This window comes from Notolepis coatsorum, assembly GCF_963971535.1.
Source record: "Notolepis coatsorum genome assembly, chromosome: 14".
In the NCBI taxonomy this organism is placed as follows: Eukaryota; Metazoa; Chordata; class Actinopteri; order Aulopiformes; family Paralepididae; genus Notolepis; species Notolepis coatsorum.
This window is the reverse complement of record NC_140178.1, coordinates 55448505-55463772: the sequence shown is the minus strand read 5'-3', so window position 1 is coordinate 55463772 and position 15268 is coordinate 55448505. Positions and strand designations below refer to the sequence as shown.

General features: G+C 42.6%; 1 protein-coding gene across 2 annotated transcripts; it reads left to right on the top strand.

Annotated features, from left to right (window-relative positions):
• The first annotated feature begins 1482 nt into the window (after positions 1–1482).
• Positions 1483–15268, top strand: alg1 (ALG1 chitobiosyldiphosphodolichol beta-mannosyltransferase). Of its 2 annotated transcripts, none has more exons than XM_084328603.1 (13): positions 1483–1773; positions 2252–2329; positions 2420–2523; positions 3694–3842; positions 5242–5331; positions 8850–8924; positions 9915–10036; positions 10378–10416; positions 11144–11203; positions 12467–12577; positions 13101–13215; positions 14508–14583; positions 14848–15268. In XM_084328603.1, the coding sequence occupies exons 1-13, from the start codon at positions 1545–1547 to the stop codon at positions 14980–14982; spliced, it is 1383 nt and encodes a 460-aa protein (XP_084184729.1). In that variant the 5' UTR covers positions 1483–1544; the 3' UTR covers positions 14983–15268. The 2 variants fall into 2 exon arrangements, with proteins under 2 accessions (XP_084184729.1, XP_084184728.1); XM_084328602.1 differs by having other exon boundaries at positions 8811–8924.

Here is a 15268-nt window from a genome sequence, read left to right as displayed (position 1 = left end):
TACAATACAGTACAGCTCAATACACACAATTGTTAAGGGGATGCAGACCAGAGAAAGACTTTCGTCTTGTTTACATCAGGGTCCCCCATTTTCAATTCATCAGGACATACATGACATACAGATAGACAGTTCTGCTACATCTATACATTTATGACATACCAGATTTGCAAATACAGTACTGTTTGATACAAAGGGGGGGGGGGGAGAAACACTGTATAAACAAGCAAAACTGTACATTGGGGGGGGGGGGGGGAGACACTGTACAAACAAGCAAAATTGTACATTGGAATATTGACAAAACCATACTAGGTAAATGACATTGGAGGGGGTTGGGTTAGGACATTTACAGGGGCCAGTTTCGTATGTATGCTACACTAATTCTTAAAAATAGAAATAGGCCTCCCACCTCAGACCCTCCATAGCCAAGTGTTGAATTGCGACTTTAACCACCAACTTGATCCTTTCCTTTTTACTCTTAACCAAAGCTGTCGCATTAACCACCCCTGCCACAAAGACCACAATATTAAATTTCTCCTCCCACACCCTCTTTCTAACCTCCTGCACCACCCTCTCCGCCAAATGCCCGTCCACCAACCCCCTGTCCCTTACCTTGATCTCCCTGACCTACCACCCTAGCTGCCTCTGCATACGACATCTTTCCTTCCCTTCTCACTCTCTGAACCACTACCTCCCTTTTCATCACCTCACAACCCCTAAATGCTACACTATGCCCCCCACCACAGCTACAACACTTCGGCCCCACTCCCTCTCCACACTTCCCATAATCATGTTCCCCGCCACACCTCGCACACCTCAGCTTCCTCCTACACGCAATGGCTATATGGCCAAACTCTTGGCACCTATAGCATCTCAGCGGATTCTGAACAAACTCCCTAACCCTGATCGCCGTATACCCAACAAACACCTCCTTAGGAACAACCTCACCCTCAAACTGAACAACTACCGTCTCCGACTCTATCCTATCTGCTCCCCTCTTCATCCTCTCTGCACTCCTAACGTTCTCATTACGCCTGTTACTCTTCAAATCCCCTACCAGCTGCTCTATAAGAATTGTTATAAAAATAAACATATAAACATTCATATAATACAATAACCTAATATAGCTTTGGCTCCTACACTTGTTTACATCAGCGTCCCCCATTTTCAATTCATAGTGAATCTGTGTGTGTGTGTGTGTGCACACACACACACGCACACACACGCACACACACACACACACACACACACACACACACACACGCATACACACACACACACACACACATACACACACACACACACACACACACACAATTCCGAGACTCCACGCATGATAATGGCCATTAAAAAAACAGCCACCAGCAATAAGGAAAATGTAAAGACTCACTTCAAAGTGAGTATCGGAGTGAGCTACTTCAGGGTCCCTTTAACTTGGGCCGTCACCGCCCTCTTTGACAAACACGTCACATGTCACAACAAACATGGCGGACTCCAGCAGCTCCACGTCTATACGGACTGTTTCTTTACTAGTTGCAAGCGTCGTGATGGGGTTTTATCTAACTAGTGCAAATACAACATGGTCACTTATCTTGCTAATTGTTCTCGTCGTATGTGTGTCTCACTGTTTGCGAATATCACGGCGGAGAGACGAACAAACTGACCGGCGAGTATGTGTGCTCGTTTTGGGAGACATTGGACGTAGTCCTCGCATGCAGTATCACACCCTGTCTCTCAGCAAACATGGATATAACGTGACTTTTGTTGGATTTTTAGGTAAGAGAGTTGTCCAACAACATATAGCACGTGTATTTGCCGCTGTGAGGTCAATCCAAATCACTTGGAGTGAGACTGAACGATAACCTCGTGCTCAACCTCGACTGGCTTTATGAATCTACACACAACACTTGCCATCTTATTATAGTTTGAATTTAACTGTTCCTCTGAAAACCTGAAATAGATTTATATGGTCCTTCGTCTGAGGTTGTTAAATTTCGATTAAACATATATTTACACATACGAATGTAGAGGAAGAGTGGTATTTATTTAACTTACAGAAGAACTTTCTATAGTTGGTGCACACAGTGAATTAGTGTTTGGGGATACAAATGTCAAGGTTAATAATATGTAGCCTACAGCGAGATTAGTGTGTAAAACAAATAGATATTAAAGCATGTTAAACATCAAACTAGCATATTTACCACCCTATGTGTGTTGGATATTTTCTATTGGGCTATTCAATATTTCATTTCAGGCACCAAACCTCATCAGGATATACTTAGAGATGAGAGGATAAGGATCATCTCTATCACAGAAGTGAAAGGCATTCAAGGTAATGGAACAGTCTACAGATAATCTTTCATTGCCTACAGCTAAGTGCTGTCTAGCATCTGCCTTTATGATTTTTCTGTTTATTTCTCAGTGGGGCCTAGAGTTCTTACCTATGTGTCAAAGGTGATTCTCCAGTCTCTTCAGCTTCTCATTGCCTTGATGAGGATGGAATTACAATCTCATATTCTCATGCAGGTATGCATTCAGCTGAAATGCGTGCATGGTCATATGATATTTACAAAATGTTTGTACTGTGGTGTAGTGATTGTTGTCAATAAGTTAACATATCACTTATAACCCAGAACTTCTGGTACAGTTGAGGATTTATTTTGGTTTATTTGAAAGTTAAAAAAAACATACACATTATTATTATATTATATACAGTCCCCAACAGGCAAATAGATCAAATGGACTGCATTTGGACTGCATCTATATAGTGCTTTTATCCAAAGTGCTTTACAACTTATGCCTCACATTCATCCATTCATTCACACACCTACTGTACGGTGGAGGCAACCATGCAATGCACCAACCTGCTCATCAGGAGCAGTTAGGGGGTTAAGTGTCTCATTCAAAGACACTTCGACATGCTGCCGGGAGGAGCTCGAATCGAACCGAGAATCTTCTGATTACCAGACGACCGCTCTACCTCCTGAGCCACAGGAACCACAGTAGAAACATTAAATAACTAACGAGGCTAAAAACAGTGAGGTCAATGACTTATGTCCATTGTGGTTTTCTCTTAGGAAGGATACAACCTAGGCGGTTAGGTGGTCGAGCGGAGATTGCGTTCGTCACCAGCCCCGGAGCTGTGAGCTTGGTTCGCCTGTTCGAATCCAGCTCACAGCTCCGGGGTTGTCACCAGCTTGGCTGGCCGTCTGCACTGATACAATTGGCTGTATCAGAGGGTGGGAGAAGCTGGCGGGGTGGGTCCGGGTCGTTGTAAACAGCGACTCCTACAGTTCGGTCGGGGCGCCTGCTAAGCGCGGATTGGACGTGAGGGGGATAGTGTGGTCCTCCCACACGCTACGCCCTCTCAATGAGAATCCGCGCTGCCAGGTGAAAAGAAGCGGTGATTGGCTGGACGTGTGTCGGAGGAAGCACGTGGTAGCCTCCACTCTCCCAAATGATCTGACTGTGGGGGGTAAAGCGCAGCGACCAGGAAGGGACTGGGAATTGGCATACGACTAACATTGGGATGGGAGAAAATCGGAGGAAAATGGAGGGGGAAAAAGACCAAAAAAAAAAAAAAAAAGGGAAGGATACAACCTCACAAAAACACCTACAAATTGATGTGAATCATCTTTATTTCAGACTATATTGTAATTACTTTTCAGTGAACTCAGTATGATGTTTTCTCTCTAGAATCCGCCCGGCTTGCCCAGCATCGCAGTGGCGTGGCTAGTGTGCAGTCTACGTGGCACCAAGTTTGTCATAGACTGGCACAACTACGGCTACACCATCATGGCGCTCACCCATGGACAGGAGCATCCTATCGTCAGACTGGCAAAGTGGTCGGTATCACCGGTGTAATATATTGTGTTATTGTAATGTAGAGATGTGCTGTTTTTTCTGGTCTTGGGGGGAAACAAGTGTATTTTTGTCTGAAGCAAGAGATGCCATACAAGGTAGTAGAAGGTACGTTATTAATCCTGTGAGGGGAAACTGAGTGCCACTGCCACCATACATGTAGGATAGACAACAGACATGTTGATGACTATAGAAAATGAAGCATATACAATACATCAAGGCAGTACAAAATAAAGAGAGACAGCGCTGCACCAATAAATAATGTAACAAAAGTGTGACTACTAGAATATGTTAGTGGTTGGTTATAGATGATATTAATATCAACATATTTATAAATACCAACAGAATGCGAATGATGCGGCCATCTTCACTGAGGCCAAAAACCTCAGGGATGTCTCCCATGTCCTCACATCTGCAATGTCAAACATTCAGAACTGGTTGGCAGAACTGGCTGACTGAATCCTGTCTCGTATTGAATGCCAAAAAACATTTGTATGATGTTTAGCAAACGTCCCCAAAATGTGACACACTTCAGTGTATTCTTAAATGGTGAAAACAAGATACTTTTTTATTCAAGATACTTTTATTGCCAGGTTGGTGGTATTCATATTCGGTACAGACTAGTGGTTGAAGTTCTAGATATACATGAAACAGGAACATGGATACATTTACCCCCCCTTCCCAGCAATACATACATACATAAATACAGCACAACACAATATAACACACGGAAGAGTCTAGTCCATCAGGCCAGGAGCTTGGTTAGTGGGAGGGGGAGAGGCGGGCCAAAGGAGTTCAGGGTCCGAATGACTGTTGGGAAGAAGCTGCCCTTGAAGCGGGTGGTTTTAGCATGAATAGACTTGAAGCACCTACCTGAGGGCAGGGGCTGAAACGGGGTGTGCTGGGTGGGAGGGGTCCTTTGCGAAAAGCTTGATATCGTGACTGAGTTCAAATACCTTTGGGTCACTCTTGATTCCACTTTGACCTTGGGTCACTCTTGATTCCACTTTGACCTTTAAGAGTCACGTAAAAAAAGATGTCAAAATCAATACAATTTTACCTTCAGAATTCCAGGCACATCCAAAATAATCTGACAGAGGATTCAGCTAGGCTGTTCTGGTGTATAGCATACTAGCTGGTTTCTAGCTGGAGATACAAATATCAAAATCATAGTCTCTGTACAAGAAAGCCCTGAAAATGTTTGACAAAAACCCCCAATGGCTCAGGAGGTAGAGCGGTCGTCTGGTAATCGGAAGGTTCTCAAGTGTCCTTGAGCAAGACACTTAACCCCTAATTTCTCCCAATGTGTAGGTTGGCACCTTGCATGGTTGCCTCGCCATCGGTGTGTGAGTGAATGGGTGTATTCCCACTCTTGTCTTCTAGGTATGAGCACTTCTTTGGTCCCCTGGCTGCTCACAACCTGTGTGTCACCAATGCCATGAAGGATGACTTGCAGAAGAATTGGGGCATCAAGTATGGATTTGTTTTACATTCATTGTAAATGTGGCTCTACATAAGTGAGCCCTATAAATATTCAGACAGTGAGATGTTTTGAATGTAATCTTAGTCTGTCAGAATAGTTTTAGCCATCTGAAAAGTGTGTATTGATGGTACAAAAAGGGATGTAAATAATTTTTTAAGGGGCATTTAAAAAAAAAATCTGACCTGAATTCTATTATTGTCAGGAGGACGTGCAATAATCGGACAACTTACTAACACTAACTTACTAAGAGCCCCATTTGCATCGTTCCCCTGAGAAACACCAAAGGATGACATCACCCAGAGGAAAGCAGACCTCTAGTGAACTGCAGACACTATTTCCTCAACTATTTTAACTGTAGTAGAAGCTCAACTCGAGGAAAGTTGAAGAAATAACTGAGGAAATGGTGCCTGCAGTTCACTACTTTTTTGGGGGGGTTGATAATAATAATAATAACTATATTTGTATAGCACTTTTGATGCAGCCAAGCCCTTGAGACACAGAATGCATAAAGATTTTATGTCCGATGGAGGGGCTGGGTAGCGCAGTGGACTAAGCACTCGCTTACCACCGCAGAGACTCTGGGATCGAATCCAGCTGTCAGCGGTACCTCCAGCTTGGGCAGCCGTCCCTACTAACACAATGGCAGTGTTAGCAGGTGGGAAGCCGGTGGGGTATGTGTCCTGGACGTGTGAATACTTTCCCCAAGGCAGTTGTCCTTCCGCGTTCGGTTTACGCGGCCCGATTGGCCACTGACTCTTCTCTCGGCGCCCAATCGCGTTGTGCCTAGATTTCAGTTCCACAGCCCAAGTCCTCGCCCATTTCCTCGTATTGTTTAACGCGCTATTCATCAATCGACATCACATCAATATATAAATAACGTATTGTTTTCATCTCTCACATCAATAGTCCTCACCCATTTCCTCGTATTGTTTTCATCTCTATATTAACGTAGCCCATTTCCTCGTATTGTTTTCATCTCTCTATATTAACGTAACGCGCTATTCATATCAATCGACATCACATCAATATATAAATAACGTATTGTTTTCATCTCTCACATCAATAGTCCTCGCCCATTTCCTCGTATTGTTTTAATCTCTCTATACATCACATCAATATATAAATAACGTATTGTTTTCATCTCTCTATATTAACGTTAGGCTGTACAAATCTGTTCTATAGGCTATATTTAGTCTAGTTGAGTGATGGTGAGTTGAGTGATAGTTAGTTTTAGTATATTGAGCGAGTGTATTGAGCGAGTAGTTAGGCGATAGTAGGGCTAACGCGATTGGGCGCTGAGAGAAGCGTCAGCTGTTCGGTTTCCGGGTTCCTCTGATTGGCCACTAAGCCCACGTGACCCTATGCTAGCACACCCCCCTTATCGCCGCCAGTTATCGCTTACGCCTGCGCATGAGCCGCGACAAGCCCCTTCAATGACAGAGCTCTCATATTTGCGAATGCATAAACTATATCTTAAATTATGGCTATGTGTCTAATATGGCCGTCGCTTATCAATGACTTGTTTTGTTTACATCAGGTTGAACGCTGTTGCATTCGCAAATATGAGAGCCAGCAATACGCAGCTCCAGTTAACCTAATTTATACCGTAATGAATCATTAAAAAAATATACCGTTAACTGGAATATGTTGTTTCTTTACACATATGTTGGATTATGTAATTGGTTTGTCATGACAAACCAATAAAAAATCGCTACTTTACATCAGGGTGAACGCTGTTACGCTGCCACCACCCACTTCAATGACAGAGCTCTCATATTTGCGAATGCATAAACTATATCTTAAATTATGGCTATGTGTCTAATATGGCCGTTGCTTATCAATGACTTGTTTTGTTTACATCAGGGTGAACGCTGTTGCATTCGCAAATGGCTATGTGTCTAATATGGCCGTCGCTTATCAATTGACAGAGCTCTCATATTTGCGAATGCAACAGCGTTCATTCACCCTGATGTAAACAAAACAAGTCATTGATAAGCAACGGCCATATTAGACACATAGCCATAATTTAAGATATAGTTTATGCATTCGCAAATATGAGAGCTCTGTCATTGAAGTGGGTGGTGGCAGCGTAACAGCCTTCACCCTGATGTAAAGTAGCGATTTTTTTATTGGTTTGTCATGACAAATGGTATATATTTTTTAATGATTCATTACGGTAAAAATTAGGTTAACTGGAGCTGCGTATTGCTGGCTCTCATATTTGCGAATGCAACAGCGTTCACCCTGATGTAAACAAAACAAGTCATTGATAAGCAACAGCCATATTAGACACATAGCCATAATTTAAGATATAGTTTATGCATTCGCAAATATGAGAGCTCTGTCATTGAAGGGGCTTGTCGCGGCTCATGCGCGGGCGTAAACGATAACTGCCGGCGATTAGGGGGGCGTGCTAGCGTAGGGTCACGTGGGCTTAGTGGCCAATCAGAGGAACCCGGAAACCGAACAGCGTTGTAGAAGGCATAGACGCGTCCTGGACGTTGTAAATTGCGACACCTACTGGTCGGTCGGGGCGCTTGTTCAGCAGGGAGGGGATCTGGGGGAAATAGTGTGAACCTCAGCACGTGTTACGTTCCCCCCAGAACTCCTAGCTGTCAGGTGAAAAGAAGCGGCTGGCGACTCCACATGTATCGGAGGAGGCATGTGGTAGTTCTACACCCTCCCCAAGCCGACAGTGGGGCAATGTGTGGAACGACCAGGAAGGACTAAATTGGGATGGGTGAAAAATACAGAAAGTCCAAAAATAAATAGAATAAAAAAATTATTATAATAAAAAAACAGGTTTATGTCCGATTATCAAATTAATTTAACAACAGAACGACATAATTCAAGTAAAAATCTGCAAAATCATCTGATATGACAGAAACTATTCTGACAACCTATATTTTAACCTCATTGTGTTATATTTCACATCCAGAGTCATAAGAATATGGTGCCAGGAGACATCAAACAGTGTGCCATGGTCCAAATACTTATGAAGCTCACTGTGTCTGCACCCGCTGTCGCAGAAAGGAGGAGTCATGCCCAGTCATTTGGCAAAGTGTTACTGTGAACACGACTCCTACAACCAGTGATTGATCTTTATAGTTTTGGGGCACTCTTTGGTGTACCACCTCTTAGGGCTGGGCAATTCATTTAAATGACAATTTCTGCTTCCAACAGTCATGAAAACAAGATAAGTCTAAGTCAGCTTTATTGTCACCTCTCGTAATGTGCAAGACATACAGACAGAGAGAAGAAATCTAGAGAAAACTATTATTGCGCCGCATGCCGCATTGCTGTCATTTTGTTTTGTGTTGTAAATGTCTTTGGTAACTTGTAGAAGATGACAGAAAGGCAGCCTTTGGTCGAGAGAAGAAGTCACACTGGCTAGCAGGCTAGTTTCCATCTCTGAATTATGACTGTGGTGCACCTGGACCAAAAGTCTTAATTCTCTCCCCTTTTGCAGGGCGACTACTCTATATGACAAACCGCCTTCCATGTTCAGAGAGACCTCGGTGAAAGACCGGCACCAGTTGTTCCTGAGACTAGCCCAGACCTATCCTCAGTTTCAAGCTGGCAGGTGAGTGACCTTCTCAGAATGGAAGTTCATAGTCGATGTGTAACTATGTGTATAGAGGTACACCTCACTATACTCTGTTGAGTGGTACACTAGGCTGTCTGGATTACCTATGTGTATAGAGGTACACTACTATGTTGAGTGGTACACTAGGCTGTCTGGAGTGGATTACCTATGTGTATAGAGGTACACCCCACTATACTCTGTTGAGTGGTACACTAGGCTGTCTGGATTACCTTCTATTTTTGGGCTTCGAAGCTTCAACAGCAATTGATGGTTTGCGAATAATCAAAGTTTCATTCTACCTGCATGCTAGATTTCAATGTGGTGGGCGTGTGAGAGGCATGTGGTAGTAAGGAGAGTTGCCCAATTCTTTTTTTTTTGGACTGGTTACATTTTTTGCCATTATTCTCGAGCCACTTTAGTTAAACAAAACAAAAACATTGGGAGCATTGTTACCCCTGAAACATGCCACAAGCAAAAAGCACGACGTGGAACTGACCCAGAATGTCTCGCTTCACTTCACGTCACGTCGTCCACATTAATGAGCACTGCTGTCCACAGCGGCTGTGCACAGGGCGGCGTTTGGCGCATGGGGTAGGGGTAAAATTTTGAGTACACTGGAAGGTTCACTCGCAGCACGGCCACAATGGATTAAAGTCCTTTTCAACAAGTTAATATACTGTAGGTCTTTGAGGTTTTTGCTGAAAAAATAAAACACACTCAGATTATGCATTCTAGCAGCCTAGCAGTCGAACGGCCATTTTCACAATAGGTCCCCTTAAAATAAAAACGTGGTTTTGGTGTGTCTGCTCTAGTGGTTAGCCGTCCTCCAATGTGTGCTATAGATGAACTACAGTGAGCTATAGACTGGTAACTAACTGATTAACAAGCTGTTTCGAGGACATCTGAATGGCAAATGTAGACATTACCCTATAATATGACATGTGCATGGTGAACCCCGTTAACCAGTAGACTCAACATGTCCCCCAGTGGTGAGAGCGTGGAAGGGGAGGTGGAGGGGACAGCCTTTACATGTCACAGCCTGGCAGACAACAGGACAACCTTGTTCTCAGAGCGACCCGCTCTCCTGCTCAGCAGTACCAGTTGGACTGGTCAGTATTCAGTACTCTACTATATTTTCCTTTGTTCTTTCTTTCGTTTGTTTATTCGTTTTTTCTTTCTTTTTTTCTTCGTTTTTCAACTTGGAAGTCATAGCTTATCATATCAGCATATCATATAATTGAATTGTTGATTAAAGAATCAAATTGTCAAATCCTGTCATGATTGAAAAGATGTGACGTTAGTTCAACCCTGTCCTGATTGAAAATATGTGATGTTAGTTTAAAACCTTTCCTGATTGAAAAGATGTGATGTTAGTTCAAATCTGATTTGACTGATTCTTGTACTGCGTTGGACTTAGCAGCTAATGTTTTTCCCTGTCGCAATTTCGCAGAGGATGAAGATTTTTCCATTCTTTTGAAAGCACTTGAAGGTAATGAATGTTTCTTTCCCCAACGCAACACTGTTCAGTTATGTTGTTTAAAGAATACCTAAAGACAGACATGACTTAGTGCCATTTGAGCTGAACAGATTTGTAGAATCCCTAGTTAGGATGCACTGATATGTTGGCAGGCAAACGTTATTAGCTGATTTTGACTTTAACCCTTGTGTGGTGTTCAGGTCTGTGGGATCTGTTTTAAATGTTAACAAAAAGAGAAATGATACAATGACTGCACACTGTGCACCCCCTACACATTTTTATTACATATGGACCTGAAAGTGTGGAAATTGTAGCTGAAAACAAGTAAATATGAAACAAAAAGGTTCACTGTCTGCTTCCACCTTGTTTCATTTATATTGTTCAAGAGAAACATGATTTATTCCATACTTGATTATAACAGAGGTAAATGGCTAATATTAACTCTAGACTGCTTGTAATTGAGATAAAGTTAACATTTGTTAAGTATTCTTACATGAATTGTTATGGCTTTATTGTTTTAAAATCCCATGTTGTGGGTCCACCAGATCCGTGAACATTGGGTGAGTAACTCAAATGTGAACACCACACAAGGCTTAAGAAAAAACAGTGGGATTGAGTCTGATTGTATTTTTTAGATGTGAACAACAAAATAATGCAAACAAGGACTTGATATTGGCGCATGTCTACTAGCCTAAGGATCAGCATAAGATGCAATGTTTAGATCTCTTTTTCTCAACAGAGTATGAAGAGTTTGTCAAAGGAGGAGCCCATCTTCCATCTTTAGTGTGTGTGATCACAGGTACTGTTTCCTGTAGTTGGTGTAGAGCGCGGCACGGTCTGGGTTCAATCAGGGCCATGAATGTTAAAAGTGTATGCAGTCATAATGCCATAGTCTTCACATTAAAATGAATATGCCAACATTATAGGAAATTAGCTTACCGCCTTCTCCATGGTCAGACAAGAAGATAGATTCTCAGAGTTCAGTAGAAAGCTATCCGGCTACAAGCTAGCCTAGTTTAGCACAAATGAATGGACATGGATACGGACCACTAGCCTAGTTTAAAACTCTGGGAGAGGTGTTTTTGACCAACAGCTAGCCTAGCTGGTCCGTTTACACTTCCATTCATTTGGGCTAAACTAGGCTAGCTTGCAGCCGGATAGCTTTCCACTGAGCACACGGAGAGAAAATTGCTATCTATCTTCTTGCCTGACTCTGGAGAAGACGGTAAGCGCATTTCCCATAATGTTGGTGTGTTCCTTTATGTTTAGCTTCACAAACTACAGCAGTAAATTAGTCCTAAACGCCATCAGACGCTGATATACCATCCTTGTCTCCCGAGCCTTTCAGACATCATGTATGCGTGTTGTGTGCCTGGTGCCAGTGAAAGGCCTGCGTAGCCCAAGGTTGGGTGCTACAGGTGGAGGAGGCAATTACACTTACACTGTAATCATAACTACCTACCTCAAACTATAGTCTACCCATATAACTGTATGATAGCATGGACAATAATGCTGTATATATATATATATATATATATATATTTACTGCATATCTGTCTGAATATATGCCTTTTTATATACCTGTGTATAACCCATATAACTTGGTATGATAGCATGTACATTACATGTACAATAATGCTGTATATATTTATACTTACCATATATTATATGTATCCACATCTGTCTGTATATACCTACATATATTTCACTATATGTATGCACCATTACTCAGTAGTACTCATGTATATATTTTATATCCAGTTTAATCATCTGTACATTGTATATTACTATTGCACTTTACTGTTATATTTGCACTCTGGTTGGATGCCAAACTTCTTTTTGTTGTACTGTACTTGTGCTGTATAATGAAAATAAATTTTAATCTAATCTCATTTCCGTTGTACATTGCAAAGCACTTTAAGTACCTAGAAAAGCGCTATTTAAATGCAACTTTTCATTCATTAAGATTATAAGAGACAATTCGGGTCATTATTATGGCTAGGATGTTTCTGGGCAATTGTGCCAACCCTGTGTACCTGTGTGTGTGTGTGTGTGTGCAAAGGAAAAGGTCCTCAGAAGGAATACTACAGGAAGCTGATAGACAATCTACACCTAGAACATGTGAAGATCTGCACCCCCTGGCTGGAGGCAGAGGACTACCCTGTCTTACTAGGTAAGATATGTCAAATAATACCAAGACCCTTTACCCTGTCTTACAAGGTAAGATATGTCAAATAATACCATATAAGACCCTTGCCATACAAAAGCTTTTATCCACAGGGCTGACCCTGCACTCTGATAAGTCATCTTCACTCTGCACCTGGTAAAATATATACTTATGGGTGTGTCTGAGGCATATATGAACAAATTTCTAAAAGTTATTTTAGAATTTTAGATTCACATGTCCTGTAGGCACCTGTGTCCAATTCCAGTGAATTAAATTGAACATGCAAGCTCCCAAGAGTACAATGCAAACCGGTATCAAATAATACGCCCTCTAGAGGCTGTGTCATGAAGCCTTGATGACTGAGTGATTGATGGTCTGACCTGAAATCGCCATTTGAGTTCCCCCAGGTTGTGCCACAGAAGAAATGTTTGTGTCCATCCAGGTACATAAGACTGTTTGTAATGACGATAGAAAGCATTCCTTTGCCAGACCTACTGTACTGCTGCTGTGTATCTGCTTGTACCCCCAGGTTCGGCTGATCTGGGCGTGTGCCTCCACAAGTCATCCAGCGGACTGGACCTGCCCATGAAAGTGGTGGACATGTTTGGCTGCTGCCTGCCTGTCTGCGCCATCCACTTCAACTGGTACACATTATACAGAGACTAGTCTAGACCAGGGGTCTGAGAATGATAGAGACTACAGTCTAGACTGAGTGATAGACTACAGTCTTGACCAGGGGTCTGTCTGAGAATGATAGACTAATCTAGACCAGGGGTCTGCAAACTTTTATTGCATAGTACTCTTACACAAGAATGGAAATTCCAAGGCACCCCTAATAATCTCTCACTCTCTGGCTACATAAAGGTTTATGGCAACAGGAACAGCTTGAACACAACCCCAGTCATTATGTGTACGAGGCATGACCGACAAAGAACAGACGTTCAACACTTTTTTACCAGATTACTTAGTTAGATGTCCTGAAGCTAATTTAAATGAAGCATGTCTATTTTAAATATGTTATCCTGTTATTTATCCGTGTGCCACTTATGGGTTACGGTCTCAGGAGACTGTTTATGATTGTTCCTAAAGCTCGGACTGAGTTGGACAAGAAGTTCTGTTTGCTTGGAATAGCATGCAGTCTTGTCTCCCATTCCTGGAGATCACCCGCCGTCTTTAACTCATTTTGTGTTCGTAGGTGTGTAACAGTGTGGTGTCTTAGCTGATCTCAGCAAACCTTACTAAACACCATTCACTCTGCCACTGTTTTTCGCAAAGGGGTGGAAAATACTCCGAGACATGAAAGTTATTTGGAAGTCGCTAGGTGTAGGTGATTTTCCCTTGTGAAAACCACTAAGTTGTGTATATTTTCCTGACGTTACTATCCCCACGTCACACTCTGTTGCTGGGTGCACTTGTTAGTAACCCCTGGGTGCTCCAGACGCGCGGATTTGAGCGAATACAGTTGGCGTTCATGAAAATACACAACCTAGTGGATTTCACAGGCGTGAATTACCTACACCTAGCAAAGTATCACATAGTAACATGTTTTGTAAGCCTATTGCAGACGCAAATGTAAACACACACCCCTCCCCTGAAATATATCACCTTTAAAAGGAACATGCCAACATTATGGGAAATCTGCTTACCTTCAGTCAGACAAGAAGATGGATAACCATTTCCACTCTGTGCGCTCAGTAGAAAGCTATCCACCTGCAAGCTAGCCTAGTTTAGCATAAATGAATGGAAGCGGATACGGACCAGCTAGCCTAGCTAACGTAGCTCTGGAGAGGATGGTATGAACATAATGTTGGCATGTTAATTTGAGATTGGGTTAAACATACTCCATTGGGTTTTGTCTGATACTTTCTCAGAGCTCAGTGATCTCTCTTCTGTGTTTTAATTTGCATGTATTTACACTCCTATCTCTGCTCCCCAGTTTACATGAGCTAGTGAAGCATGAAGAGAATGGGCTGGTTTTCAAAGACTCCCGGGAACTGTCAGCACAGATCAAGGTGAGAGACTTTCACTGTCAAGAAAATGGTTTGAAGTGCGCATTCAGCCTCTAGATGTCGCATGTACTTATGGGAAGTAGGGAGGGGATACATGCACACACCATGTAAACAAGAATGTTTATTTTGTACCGACCAACATTTTCTAAATGAGAAATTCATTAAATATTCATCTGTGTATGTGTTTCTAGTCCCTGCTCTCTGACAATGTCTGTCTCTGTGTTTATAGTTCCTGCTCTGACAATATGTCTGTCTCTGTGTTTATAGTCCCTGCTCTCAGACTTCCCCAGTGCAGAGGGCAAACTAGACATGTTCAGGAGGAACCTCCAGGCCAGCGGGGGGGAGCGCTGGGACGACAACTGGGACCAGAACGTTCTGCCCCTCATCACTGCACCACACTAGATACAGTACATTACTAGGCACATGCAACCACCGTTAACTACCGCGACATTACAACCATGTTAACTGCCGTGATGGTACCACCATGTTAATGGCGCTACCACCGTGTTAACTACCAGGACGTTACCACCATGTTAACTGCCGTGACGTTACCACCATGTTAACTGCCGTGACGTTACCACCGTGTTAACTGCCGTGACGTTACCACTAGGGGTGGGAATCGCCAGAGACCTCACGATACGATACTATCGCGATACTTTCGTCACGATAGTATCGCGATACTAAATAT

Coding starts and splice junctions, on each gene's coding strand:
- alg1 (XM_084328602.1), top strand. CDS start 1,545: ATGGGGTTTTATCTAACTAGTGCAAATACAACATGGTCACTTATCTTG. Junction 2,330..2,419: donor AGAAGTGAAAGGCATTCAAG/GTAATGGAACAG, acceptor TTTATTTCTCAG/TGGGGCCTAGAGTTCTTACC. Junction 10,417..11,143: donor TCTTTTGAAAGCACTTGAAG/GTAATGAATGTT, acceptor TTTTCTCAACAG/AGTATGAAGAGTTTGTCAAA.